We start from the raw sequence: 13,211 nt of genomic DNA on the forward strand, positions 1-13,211 counted from the left end.
ACAGCTCCAGTTGTTGTAGCCATTTGGTGAGGGAACCAGCAGATGGAAGATTTCTCTCTCTTTCTCTCTCTCTCTCTCTCTCTCTCTCTCTCTTTCTCTTTCTTTCTTTCTTTCTTTCTCTTTCCCTCTGCCTCTCTGTAACTCTGCCTTTCAAATAAATAAATTTAAAAAAAAATTAAATTTCTTGTTTAGGAAAATCTGTAGAGACAGAAAGTAAATTGATTTTACATAGGCTGGGGAGTTGTGGGCAAATAGGGAGTAACTGCCAGTGAGCATGTTTCTTTTGGGGGAGAATAATTGATTATGTCATGGTGAGCTAGTTATTCATACAACTCTGAATATACTAGAAATTGTTGAGTTATAATAATTTAAATGATAAATTTTGTGCTATTTGAATTATATCTTAATAAGAAGAGCTATTAAGATAAATAAAACAAGAGGCCAGTATTGTGGTATAGTGGGTAAGGCCACTGCCTTTGACTCCAGCATCCCATACGGGCACTGGTTCATATCCCGGCTGTTGCATATCCAATCCTGCTCCCTACTAATGGCCTGAGAAAGGCAGCAGAGGATATTCGAAGTGTTGGGCCTCTGCTGCCCACATCGGAGACCAGATGGAGCTCCTGACTTTGGCCTGGCACAGCCCTGGACGTTGAGGCCATCTGGGGACTGAACCAGTGGATGGAAGATCTCTGTCTGTCTCTGTATCTCTCTGTCTTTCTCTGTAACTTTGACTTTCAAATAAATAAATAAATCTTTATTCCCCCCCCCAAAAAAAAAAAAAAAAAGAAAAGAAAACCAAGTGGTTAATATGCTGCTTGGGACACCTACGTCCCATACAGGGTATGCCTGCCTTTACGTCCAGGCCACCTTTTTGCTAATGTACACTTTCAGAGGCAGCCGGTGATGGCTCACGTATCTAGGTCACCACCCACCCATGTGGAAGTTCCAGATTGAGTTTCTGACTCTTGGCTTTTGCCTAACCTGGTGTTGGCTGTTGCTGTCATTTTGGGGAGTGAATCAGTGGATAGAAGATGTCTCCCTCTCTTTATCTCTGCCTTTCAAGTAAATTGAAAAATAAAATTTTTTTCAAGTAAAACATAAAGTGAATAACTAAATTATTGACATTAAAATTCAGTGAAACTTAAATGGCAAATTACTTAAAACCAAAGAGAGAATTAGCAAATTGAGAGACAGATTTGAGAAAATGGTGATTACCTGGAGGATGGGGCTGGGAGGCTGGGAGTTGTTTGAAAGAAACTGGCAGGGGCTGGTGCAATGGCACAGTAAGTTAATCCTCTGCCTGTGGCACTGGCATCCCATATGAGCGTTAGTTCTAGTCCCAGCTGCTTCACTTCCAATCCAGCTCTCTGCTGTGGCCTGGGAAAGCAGTAGAAGATGGCCCAAGTCCTTGGTCCCCTGCACCCACGTGGGAGACTAGGAAGAAGGCGCCTGGCTCCTGGCCTTGAATCAGCATAGCTCCAGTTATTGTGGCTATTTGGGGAGTGAACCAACGGAAGGAAGACCTTTCTCTTTGTCTCTCCCTCTACTGTCTATAACTCTACCTCTCAAATAATCTTAAAAAAAAGAAAAAAAGAAACTGGCAGACAAAACAGATAATTTACTTTGTATTTGGTGGAGTTGGTCATAAACAATCAAGTGTGTAAGATGAGAATACTGCTATGAATAAAAAAGTAGGCATTGTGGTGTAGTGTATTAAGCTGCCACCAGTAATGCTGGCATCCCATAGGACCCCCAGTTTGAATCATTTGAGTCCTGGCTGCTCCACTTCTGATCCAGCTCCCTGCTAATGGCCTGGGAAAGCAGTGGAAGATGGCTCAAGTATTTGGGCCCCTGCCACTGATGGAGGAGACCTAAATGAAGCTCGTGGTTCCTAGCTTCTGCTTGGTCTGACCGTGTGGCCACTTGGGGAGTGAACCATTGGAAGGAAGATCTCTCTCTCTCTCTCTCTCTCTCTCTCTCTCTGTTTCTCTGTGTGTGTGTATGTAACTTTGACTTTCAGATAAACAAATCTTAAAACGTTAAAAAAGTAAGCAGCGGGGCCGGTGCCACGGCTCAATAGGCTAATCCTCCACCTAGCGGCGCCGGCGGCCATTGGAGGGTGAACCAACAGCAAAAGGAAGACCTTTCTCTCTGTCTGTCTCTCTCTCTCACTGTCCACTCTGTCTGTCAAAAAAAAAAAAAAAAAAAAAACCAGAGGCCAGCGCCACGGCTCACTAGGCTAATCCTCTGCCTGTGGCGCCCGCACCCTGGGTTCTAGTCCCAGTTGGGACAACAGATTCTGTCCCGGTTGCTCCTCTTTCAGGCCAGCTCTCTGCTGTGGCCCGGGAAGGCAGTGGAGGATGGCCCAAGTACTTGGGCCCTGCACCCACATGGGAGACCAGGAGAAGCACCTGGCTCCTGGCTTCGGATCAGTGCAGTGCTGGCCGTGGCAGCCCTTTGGGGGATGAACCAACGGAAGGAAGACCTTTCTCTGTCTCTCTCTCACTGTCTAACTCTTCCTTTCCCCTCCCTAAAAAAAAAAGTAAGTAGCATCATTTAGGTGAAGAGTTCTCAGAATGATGGTAGGTTTTTTAGGGACTTCTATATTGTCTCTTGTGGGAAGGCCTGTTCAGTGGGAGTAGGTCATGTAGATATTCGGGGATAGCACATGGCAAAGATGCATTTCACATATTCAGGAAACACCTGGCCTATGTGACTGGAGGAGAAAGGGTTAATCTGAGGATGTAAGAGCCCCTGTTAACCTTGGAGACCATAACACGGACTTCCTATTTTATTCTGAGGGAGAAAGTAATCCATTGGATATTGAAAGGTTAATCCACAACTGATTGAAAATTCAAAACAAAAAATTGGTTTGTTTCTATAATGTGTGATTTAAAAAAAAATAAACATATATATATATATATGCTAAATCACTTGTAACCAAGGAGAAATGCTAGGCTATATCTGTCTCTATTCCAGATTTCATGCAGAAAGAGCTATTGGTATCATTACCCACATCCTGCCTGAAGATCATCTTCTTTTGGCTTCCTCAAAGAGGGTGAAAGGTATCCTTTGTACTCTAGTCTCAAGATAATTTTTAGGTGATGATACATGTTACAAAAATAGGAGTATTTGTTTATTTTCTCAGAGGTAACACTAGGTTAGACTTACATGTTGAGTTTCCTATAATTTTTGATGAGATTGTTTGCTTCTCACTTATCATTAGTTAATAAGCCAGAATTTCTTTTTGTCTCTTTTATTTTTCAACACATGCATTAATTTCGTTTGAGAACAGCAAGGAGGAGTAATGTAAATAAGTCTGCAGTCACATGGATAGAAAATAGATGATGAGTTTTATAGCTTTAGCTTCTTAAACTGAGGTTCGTATCAGCTTACTGTCCATGTTGCAAGGCTATGCCCAAATAGTATTTTCTTCTTTTAACTTTTCTTCTAATCACTACCAAAACTCTTTCATAAAATGTATTATTTTACTAACTTGACTGAGCCACCCATATGTAATTTTATACATCATGGGTAAATTTTGCCCTAACTAGGCTTCCTCCCTCTGGGTTTGCATTTTTTAAGTTTTACAAGTAATAGTGATTAATGTCAAAATTAAAAGATAGAAAAGCAACACAAAATAAGTTAACTGATATCTCACCAATCCTGATTGAACATTTTGGTGGATTTTCTAAAAAATTTTCTTTGTTTTCAGTTAAATGAATGAATAGTTCTTTTTTTTCCAGTTTTGTAACCTGATTTTCTTTCCAGTACATGTAAATGTGTACCTTTTTTCCTCATATATTTAACTTCACCTTTATTATTGCACCTTTATATTGTTTTAAACCTTTTGTTTTTAAAAATGCTATAGTGAAGTAAACTTCTTTTACTTACCTTTGTGCACATAGACATTTTTCCAAGAAATAAAACTACCTGGTAAAAGAATATGTATATTTTTAAGGCATTAGATGGAATTTGAAAGTCTTGAATGCAACTTTGAAATTGAAATATCGTCTTTCCTGATTTGGTTGGTCAAGTGAGTAGGAGGAAACCAGTTTTTTAGTAATATTTGGTTAAAGGTTATGTTTTACAGAGGGTGGTTTCAAAATTTTCAGAAGTATCTAGATGCTCCTTGACACAGTTTCATAACTAAAAACTTTGCTTGTCCTTTCCATTTCCTTTAAAATACAAATTCATATCAGTAAAATATAGCAATTTGTTAATAGAAACTAATTTTATAAAAATAATTTGATGTTTACTATTCTTTTTCTTGAATTTTACTTCATCATACCTTATATGGTAACCTCCTCAAAGTGTACTTTTTTTTTTGTTAAAGTGAATACTTTGATCTTGACCAGTATAGACCATGGTTACATTTAACATCTTCAATAAACATATTTGTATTCAGTTCTGAGTTCAGTATTCTGAATAACTTGGACAGAGGGTTTTGAAGTGCACTGACTGGTTGCTTTCATTATTCAGCACTTATTTTAGAGGAGATTGCAATTGACTGTCACAATAAGGAAACTGAGCAGAGGCTGCTTCAAGAAGCCCATGATTTGCACCTGTCTTCACTCCAGCTAGCTAAGAAAGCTTTTGGGGAGTTTAATGTACAGACAGCAAAACACTATGGAAATCTTGGAAGACTTTATCAGTCAATGAGAAAATTTAAGGTAGGAACATATTTTATTATGTTTTTCTCTCTAAATCTTAAATAAACTTCATTAAGTCTTTAATAAAGAGTCAAAATATAAATAAGAAAATGCAGGATCGTGCATAAAGAATAAATCCATCAATCCAAAAAAGCTCGGTCCAGCATTGTCGTGCAGTGGGTTAAGCCACCGCCTACAACACCGGCATCCCATATGGAACTATTGGTTTGAGTCCCACCTACTCCTCTTGTTGGTACAGCTCCCTGCTAATGCACCTTGGGAAAGCGGCAGAAGATGCCGCAAGTACTGGAGTCCCTGGAATTCCGTGATGGAATTCTTGGCTCTTGGCTTTGGCCTGGCCCAGTCCCGGCTTTTAAAGCAGTTTGAGGAACGAATCAGCAGATGGGAGGTGTGTTTTCTCTCTGTCACTCTACCTTTCAAATAAATAAAATGATTTTTTTAAAGATGTATTTATTTATTTATTTGAAAGAGTTACAGAGAGAGAGAGGCAGGGACAGAGGTCTTCCATCAGCTGGTTCACTCCCCAATTAGCCACAATAGCAGGAGCTGCGCCGATCAGAAGTCAGGAGCCAGGAGCTTCTTCCAGACCTCCCACGTGGGTGCAGGGGTCCAAGGATTTGCACCATCTTCTGGTGCTTTCCCAGGCCATAGCAGAGAGCTGGATCAGAAGTGGAGCAGCCACTTGAACCAGTGCCCACATGGGAATGCCGGCACAGCAGGTGGTGGCTTTACCCACTAAGCCACAGCGCCAGCCCCCTAAAATGAATCTTTATAAAAATATATATTAAAAGGGAAAAATTTTAAAGACCAAGAGGCAAATATGATTTTTAGCCTTAAATTGTATCTCTTAAGTTAGGTAAGTATGTGCAACTCTTAGCAGAATATCTGGTAGGTACAAGACAGATACTCTAAGTACCATTAATTGTGGCAATATAAATTACTTTAATTCTCTAAGCATTTAGTGTTTTTTGGTTTTTTGTTTGTTGGTTGGCATTTTTGTTTAAGATTTATTTTACTTATTTGGAAGGCAGAGTTACAGAGCAGAGTGAGATCTTCCATTGGCTGATATACTCCCCCAAATATCTGTGACAGCCAGGGCTGTCCAGCCTGAAGCCAGGAGCTAGGAATTTCATCTGGGCCTCCTAAGTGGTTGCAGTTGCCCAACTAAGCACTTGGTCCATTCTCTGATGCTTCCAGGCACATTAGCAGGATCTAAATCAGAAGTGTGGGAGCCGTGACTAGAACCAACACCCATATGGGATGCCACTGTTGTGGGTGGCGGCTTAATCCACTGTGCCACAACACTACCCTGGAGTTTCATGTTCTTCTTTTATTTGTTTTTTTAAGATTTATGTATTTGTTTGAAAGTCAGAGTTACACAAAGAGAGAAGGAGAGGGAAAGAGAAAGAGAGATCTCCCATCCACTGCTTCACTCCCCAATTGATTGCAATGGCCAGAGCTGTGCCAGGAGCCAGGAGCTTCCTCTGGGTCTTCCCACAAAGGTGCAGGGGCCCAAGGACTTGAGCCATCTTCCACAGCTTTCCCAGGCCAGAGCAGAGAGCTGGATCAGAAGTGGAGCAACGGGTCTCAAACCGGCGGCCATATGGGATGCTGGCACTGCAGGCGGCAGCTTTACCCACTATGTCACAGTGCCAGCCCCTTATGTTCTTAATATTGTCTGTTTTAGAGTCACAGCAAGGACAGAATGAGTGTCTGCCCAAGTTACTCTTTTTGTTGTTGTTGTTGTTGTGTCCCAGTTACTCTGAGTTTATTTTTTTGGGAATCATATTGGCAAAACTAAAAAGGAAGTGAAGTTTAAATTAAAATATGATGCTACTGAGTTTCCTAACAACATTTAAATTTTAGAGTATGTTAGCAAAACGAAATAATTTTCATTTAGGAATGTTTTGTTAATTTCTTTTAAAGAATTTTTATTGCCAGAGCAAATTTTCTTTTGTTTACTCTTGGAATAGGATGTCTTTATCAGTAATGCTTGTATTGACAACTTTTGGAATAAATTGTATGTTCTTTGATCTAATGATTATGGCATTCATAAGATGTCACTGGCATTTAAAAGATTCATTCTTACTCAATAAGAACTGTTGACCTGTTAAGAAAAATCATAATCTAATGATTGGGCTGGCAAAATTACTTTGCAGGAAGCTGAAGAAATGCACATCAAAGCAATTCAAATTAAGGAGCAACTTCTTGGTCAAGAAGATTATGAAGTAGCCCTTTCTGTGGGACATCTGGCTTCTTTGTATAATTATGACATGAATCAGTATGAAAATGCTGAGAAACTCTATTTGCGATCTATAGCAATTGGTATGTTACCTTTCAGTTTTCTTTAGTCAGTTGATTAGAGATCAGTATGTCAGCATATCTTTTATGTGTGTGAGGGAAATGATATTACTAACAAGACTTAATGGATTTAGCACTGCCAAGGGGATATCCAGGAACCACCCAAAAATCATGGGAGCATTTTGCTGAAATTGCTTTTTTGAGGTTGATGTTAGTTCTGGGAGGTGTGACAGTATTATCCACATGTAAGTAGAAGCAGTTATTTGCAATTATTTGTGCAAACAGTGCCCCAAGAGTTTTCCCCCTCCCTTTGCCTGACCTTTAACATCATGGATCACCTTTACTTGTTTTAGAATTTGGTGTAAATAGAGTCATCCAATGGATATTTTTATGTGTCTGGCTTCTTTTGGTGATGTTCATGCATAGTTTTCATAATTTGCCTTTTCCATGAACTCTTTGAAGACCCCTTGTGTTTTTCCATTCCATCATTAATGAACATATGGGACATTTAGGTTATTTCCATTTCAGATCAACAAATATTTTCTTATTTTCCCTTTTTCATACAACAGGTAGAACACTATAGATACATGTTTGCACTTAAATTTTTTTAACAAAACAGTATACTCCATCCATATCAGTTCATAAAGAATAGGGAAATTCCTCCTCAATTTATAGCTACATAATATGCCATTGAGTGAAAAGTACCACTATTGAAATATTCTATATGTTTTCATTTTATTCTATTAGTTTATATACAAACACTGCTATAGTATCTTCCAATTGTTAGTACTGCCATTCTTTACTCAGAGTAAGAAATAACTTTTTCATCTGTCTCTTCAAATCATAGAATTTGTAATTTATTCTGATGAGGGCAGCTTCTTTAGCTGCTTTTTTAATGATTTATTTATTTATTTGAAAGGCAGAATTAGAGAGAGAGACAGAGAGAGAAGTCTTCCATCTGCTGGTTCACTCCCCAAATGGGTGCAATGGCTGGAGCTGTCCCAATCCAGAGCCAGGAGCCAGGAGGTTCTTCTAGGGAAAGGGGCCCAAGCACTTGGGCCATCCTTCACTGCTTTCCCAGGCACATTAGCAGAGAGCTGGATGGGAAGTAGAGCAGCCGGGACTTGAACCAGTGCCCATATGGGATACGGACATTAACAGGCTGTGACTTTACCCGCTGTGCCACAGCACTGACCCCTGAGAACAGCTTCTTTAGACAAGAGAAGTTTTTTTGTTTGTTTGTTTTTTGTTTTTAAACCTTAGACTGCTCTTAGATGGAATGGGTTGAGGGTGCTAATGCAAGAATTACGTCTGTTCCTTTCAGAGGAGTGAAACCAATCTGCCTGATGATAAAGAGCTGAACTTGCGTTGGTGTTGCAGAAAGTACTTATCTAATACTTGAGCTTTTTTTTTTTCTTTCAGGGAAGAAACTTTTTGGTGAAGGCTACAGTGGACTAGAATATGATTACCGTGGTCTCATTAAACTTTACAACTCCATTGGAAATTATGAGAAAGTGTTTGAATATCATAATGTTCTGTCTAACTGGAACCGGTTGCGAGATCGGCAGTATTCCGTGACCGATGCGCTTGAAGACGTCAACACCAGCCCCCAGTCCACTGAAGAAGTGGTGCAGTCCTTCCTGATTTCTCACAGTGCTGAGGGACCAAGCTGCTGAGGGAGGACCTCAGTCTACCAATTACCTTTTCCCAGATTCCAGGGAATTCATACTGTGAAATCTAAACCACGTTGTTTTTGGGGGCTGGAGTTTGTATTGAAACACTGGTCCAGTCCATTGAAGACCCTATTTTGGGTGATCCTTATCTTTCAGAGTGTCCGTAGGAATAAGCATATATTCAGTTATATTCAGCATGTACCGCATGTATAAGTAGTCTGGCCCACATTTTCAACCTAGTAGAAAAAAACAACAAGAAATCTTTTTTTTTTCTTTTTAAAAATAATTCATTTTGCAAAAAGCCTGAAAGAAAAAAAAGAACCCCTAAATAAAACTATTTAAGAGTTTAAAAGAGTTGCATTCTTATTATGTAAGGATGATTTTAACAACTTTTTAACAGATAATTCTTCCATGTGGAGGTATTCAATATTGTAAAGAAATTTTATGGGGAATAATCTTTATATGCAGTATAGAAAAGTTAACACAAGTACTAATAAAAGAGGGACATCCTGACTTAGGTTTGGCTACCTTACCCCAAGAAGTGGATACAACCACCCCAGAGCTGTACCTCCACGGGGTGCTGTCAGAGTCATCCAAACTGGACCAGTGTTGATCTGTAAGTAGTGAAAAATTGTATAGACCAGCAGTTTGAATTCTTTCTGCTTGTTTGTGTCGGTACTGCAGTGCAAGATGCTCTGATAGTGTTTTCTCAGAGGACCAGGAAGACCTGAAAAGGACCAGCCTAACATGGAAGGTGGTTATTTGGACCAGAGGCTTGACATTATTTTAGCACCTGCCTATACTTTTATTAATAGAATGATTTCATTTATATATATGATGAAAACTGATAATGCAAGAATTATATTCATGTAATATAGATACCAAACTATGGAAATTTGGCAATTTCAGTGGCAAGCCTTTAGTCAGGTACACAGATGACATTGCCATAAGCAAGTCTGTAAATTAAAAATGTCTGCTGCAGCCATGCCCTCACTCTAAGCGCCACCCTGATAATCCGCGCACTTAACTAGTCTGTTGTCTAGGTTATGAATTAGCTCATGTCCACATGAGACTTTTAAGTTAATGTATGGTTTGGGATTAGTGAAAATGAATGCCCCAAAATAAGTCTTTGAAAATCCTTTGTTTTTTTTATGGTAAATAATAACACAGTTGGGTCATTTTATTTGAAATTGAAGAGTCAAATAAAAAATCCCTTGATGATATGTCTGTTTCACTAATTTGTCTTTCTGTTTAGTGGTTTTTTTTTTTTTTTTTAGGCCAAATTCTTTAATGCTGAGGTAATGAAATTTGACATTACAACGCATAGCAATCCAAGAAACTTAAAGGTCTTTTGCTGTTACCTCAATTCTTACTGTAGTGGCCCATGTGGTACCTCTATAGTTAAGAATCTGGGTTCCCCCCTATTTTCAGGGGTTTGTGACTTGGCTGTTAAAAGATGTTGCTCCTGACTAATGCCAGGAGCTGTCATGGTGGGTGAGTGGATGTGTGTTGGGTTTTGGTTTTCTTTTTACATGCACATTGGGTGGGAGGAGGAAAAGTCTGAACTGTCTGTCGTGTGAGAACAGAAAACGTGTGTTTTCATCATGCATTTGCACTCCTCCAGTTTAACCCTGTTTGAGTTTGTAATGGGCGATCTTGTTCTGAACCAGTACATTCAAGGATGGACATGCAGCCCAGGCCCTAGCATGATGATGATGGGGTTCAGGAGGCTGGCTTACTTCTCAAATTCAGTTATTTTCTTTTTTGAATTTTAGGTTAATTGGCACACCTGCAGTTTATGAAGCTGGTCCCCCTTCCACTTAATTGCAGTCTGATGCCAAGAGGCACTTCTTTATTAATTACCAATAGTTTGACCAAGGACTAACATTTTTAAGTTACTCAGCTCTATCCTTGTGGGCCTATATATTTAATACCTCCAAAGATATTTTCAGGATAGGCCTTGTGTACTTTAAGTGTTTACTTAGAGTCCTGTGGTATGTCTGTGGTAAAGGAATGTCATGGTAAATTGTTTTTCAATAAATATTTTGAAATTTATGTTGCCATATGAAGTGGTTTTGTTTTTAATGTTTATTTTTGGCTTTGTGCACATTTAGCATTTCCTAGAGTAAATTAGCATATGATGTAAGGCCTCGTTCACCCTCAGCTCAGCTCTCACACAGTGATAAGGCGGCATGATATTCAGAAGCCTGGGACCACAGGGTAATGATGTCAGGTGGCGGCCAGTTCTTTATAAACATCACTGTTGGCCGTTTCTCTGTTACCATTGCTTTAATGTTGGTTTAATATGAAGTTCATATGATTTGTCTTAATGCATACACGCTAGCCTAAAAAAGATCGCCATTTTCTGTTAGTAATATGACTTAGTATGCTGTTTATCTTTCTTTTGAAGAATAATACCCTAGTCATTTTAATTGGAATTTATCCCTTGGATGCTTGGGAGACATTAGATGAATGCCACCTTGATTTATGGAGTTTTAAAAAAATCTCAAAAAAGGCTGAAATGGACTTCATGTTAACCAGTAGCTTGCAGACCTTTTGTATACGTCTAGTGAGGTTGTATGTAAGGAAGCCCTGGCCAGCCTAAAAGATTTTTCTGGAGGTCCAGCAGAGAGTTGTTAAATAAGGGGCCTGACTTAAAGTTTGGTGCTACTGGAGTCAGGTGCATCAGGGAGCTCTGTCACACGCTCGCATGTGCCATCCTGGTGCTGGCACTGCTGCCCTCTGTTTAATAAGGTTAGTTGGGTTTGCCCCAGTACAATCTTCATGGGTTCCCTAGAATTAGGACCTTTCTTACCATCAAATCTCTGTCTCTGCTTGGTTAAAAATTAACTGTTGCTTTGTAGGAACCCCTGCCCAGGTATTCTTACCTTTGTGAAAATAAAGAGTTTGACAAGGCATGATAGGAATAAGTCAGGCTTGGAGATAGTGAGGGTGCCATTTGGCTGCTGCTTACAGTGCAAACTAAAACTGGGCAGTGTCACATGCCTAAAACAATTGAAGCTTTCGGCCAAAACTACAAACTGAAAGGATGCTTTGCTAAGTAATAGATACTGTTACTTGCCACTTGTTTTCTGTGTTTTCCCCAGTATTTGTAGCCTTGCTGCTTCTAGACCTCTTTGGATGGCAAAAATACAACTGGAAAAATATTTGATAAGTACACACATTCTTTAAAAGAGTTTTATTTTTGCCTTAAAAATTAACATGTTTCACCTTTTGGCTTTGGAGGACCTCAGCTGCCAGGAAATCCCCTTTTCTTCTTTTTCTTTTTAACTTGACATTGGAATCATCTATCCAGCTTAAAAATTAGCATTGTTTTTCCACAAATCTCAGGAATGTTTGAAGAAGAAAACTAGTTTTACCCTGTTGATCTAAAGGAGTGTGCTGTAGGATTTACTAAATACTGCTTAATTGCAATCCTAGGTATCTATAGCATGAGTGGCCTTAGTGAGTTTGTTGAAGTACACGTTTTTCAAAATAAAATTTTAAAATTATGTTCTATCTAGATACTAGAAATCTCGGCTTGTGGTGCACAGTTAAGTGTTGGATCTCTAAGTAACCATTGCAGGTACCATTCGTGTAACATGACTTGTTCTGTGTATTCTTTTTAATGGGAAGATATGTTGCCATGGTAACTAAAAATTTTCAACTTTGTTCTACTTTTACGATGTGAATGAATGCTACATTTTGTTAGATATTACCAGGTCAGTACTATTTTTATACTTTATTAAGCAGCAGGGGATTTTAGTTTAATAGGCTCAAACAAAGAGCTCTTACTTTACCAGTTAAATCACTAACCAGTCTCTCCACGAAAATCCCCATTCCTAGTGCCACAGTAATTTCTATAGACATACCTAAGGTCATTAATAGATTTTTGAAGACAGTTCATTGTGTCTGACAACCTTTCATACCATTCTTACTGACTTGTAGTGCCCATCATGGTTTGTAATTATTAAACCATACTAAGTATGTTTGTACCCAGCATTGTGATATATTCTGTACTTGTATTGCTAAAAATGAATTATTGACCTAATAAATATAGTGTTCCTGCTTTCACAGTGTACATGTTTCCAATTTAGTTGTGATTGTTTTGGGTTGGGACTGGAAGTTTTGTTAAGCTTTACAGACTGTTTTCATTAATGAACTCTGAGCAAACTTAACTACAGTAAGAGGCCTGCTGTCAAGGAAAATGAGGGTATGTGGCGGAGGAGACACATGGAAACAGCATCTGCAGGCGGGGCTCCTGGAAGCACTTTGAGCAAATAGGCTCTCCATTGATGCCATGGGCTATTTTAGTCTATACCAACTAACTGCCATTCCTGTCTCTGGCCATATAGCTCAGAAGACACCTAACTTTGTGCTGGGGATGTTGGGGGAATTCCAGCTCTGCATCTTTATTAAAAGGAACCCTCTTTGTGTTTCATTTCTGCACATGAATGAGGAGGTCAAATTATGAGATGCAGTGCCAGCATCCCATAGGGGCGCCAGTTCGAGTCCCAGCTGTGCCACTTCCAATCCAGCTCCCTGCCATGGCCTGGGAAAG

At 39.3% G+C, this 13,211-nt stretch overlaps 1 protein-coding gene across 1 annotated transcript in view; it reads left to right on the forward strand.

Annotated features, from left to right (window-relative positions):
* Window positions 1-12,729, forward strand: part of APPBP2 (amyloid beta precursor protein binding protein 2) — a 74,332-nt gene extending 61,603 nt beyond the window's left edge. Inside the window, exons 10-13 of the mRNA XM_008271184.4 lie at window positions 2,983-3,068; window positions 4,486-4,676; window positions 6,836-7,001; window positions 8,400-12,729. Of these exons, the coding sequence (XP_008269406.1) occupies window positions 2,983-3,068; window positions 4,486-4,676; window positions 6,836-7,001; window positions 8,400-8,653 (697 nt within the window). The 3' untranslated portion in view covers window positions 8,654-12,729. The remainder of the gene's footprint in view (window positions 1-2,982; window positions 3,069-4,485; window positions 4,677-6,835; window positions 7,002-8,399) is intronic.
* Window positions 12,730-13,211: the final 482 nt, after the last annotated feature.

Source organism: Oryctolagus cuniculus, chromosome 17, assembly GCF_964237555.1.
Source record: "Oryctolagus cuniculus chromosome 17, mOryCun1.1, whole genome shotgun sequence".
Taxonomy (NCBI): domain Eukaryota; kingdom Metazoa; phylum Chordata; class Mammalia; order Lagomorpha; family Leporidae; genus Oryctolagus; species Oryctolagus cuniculus.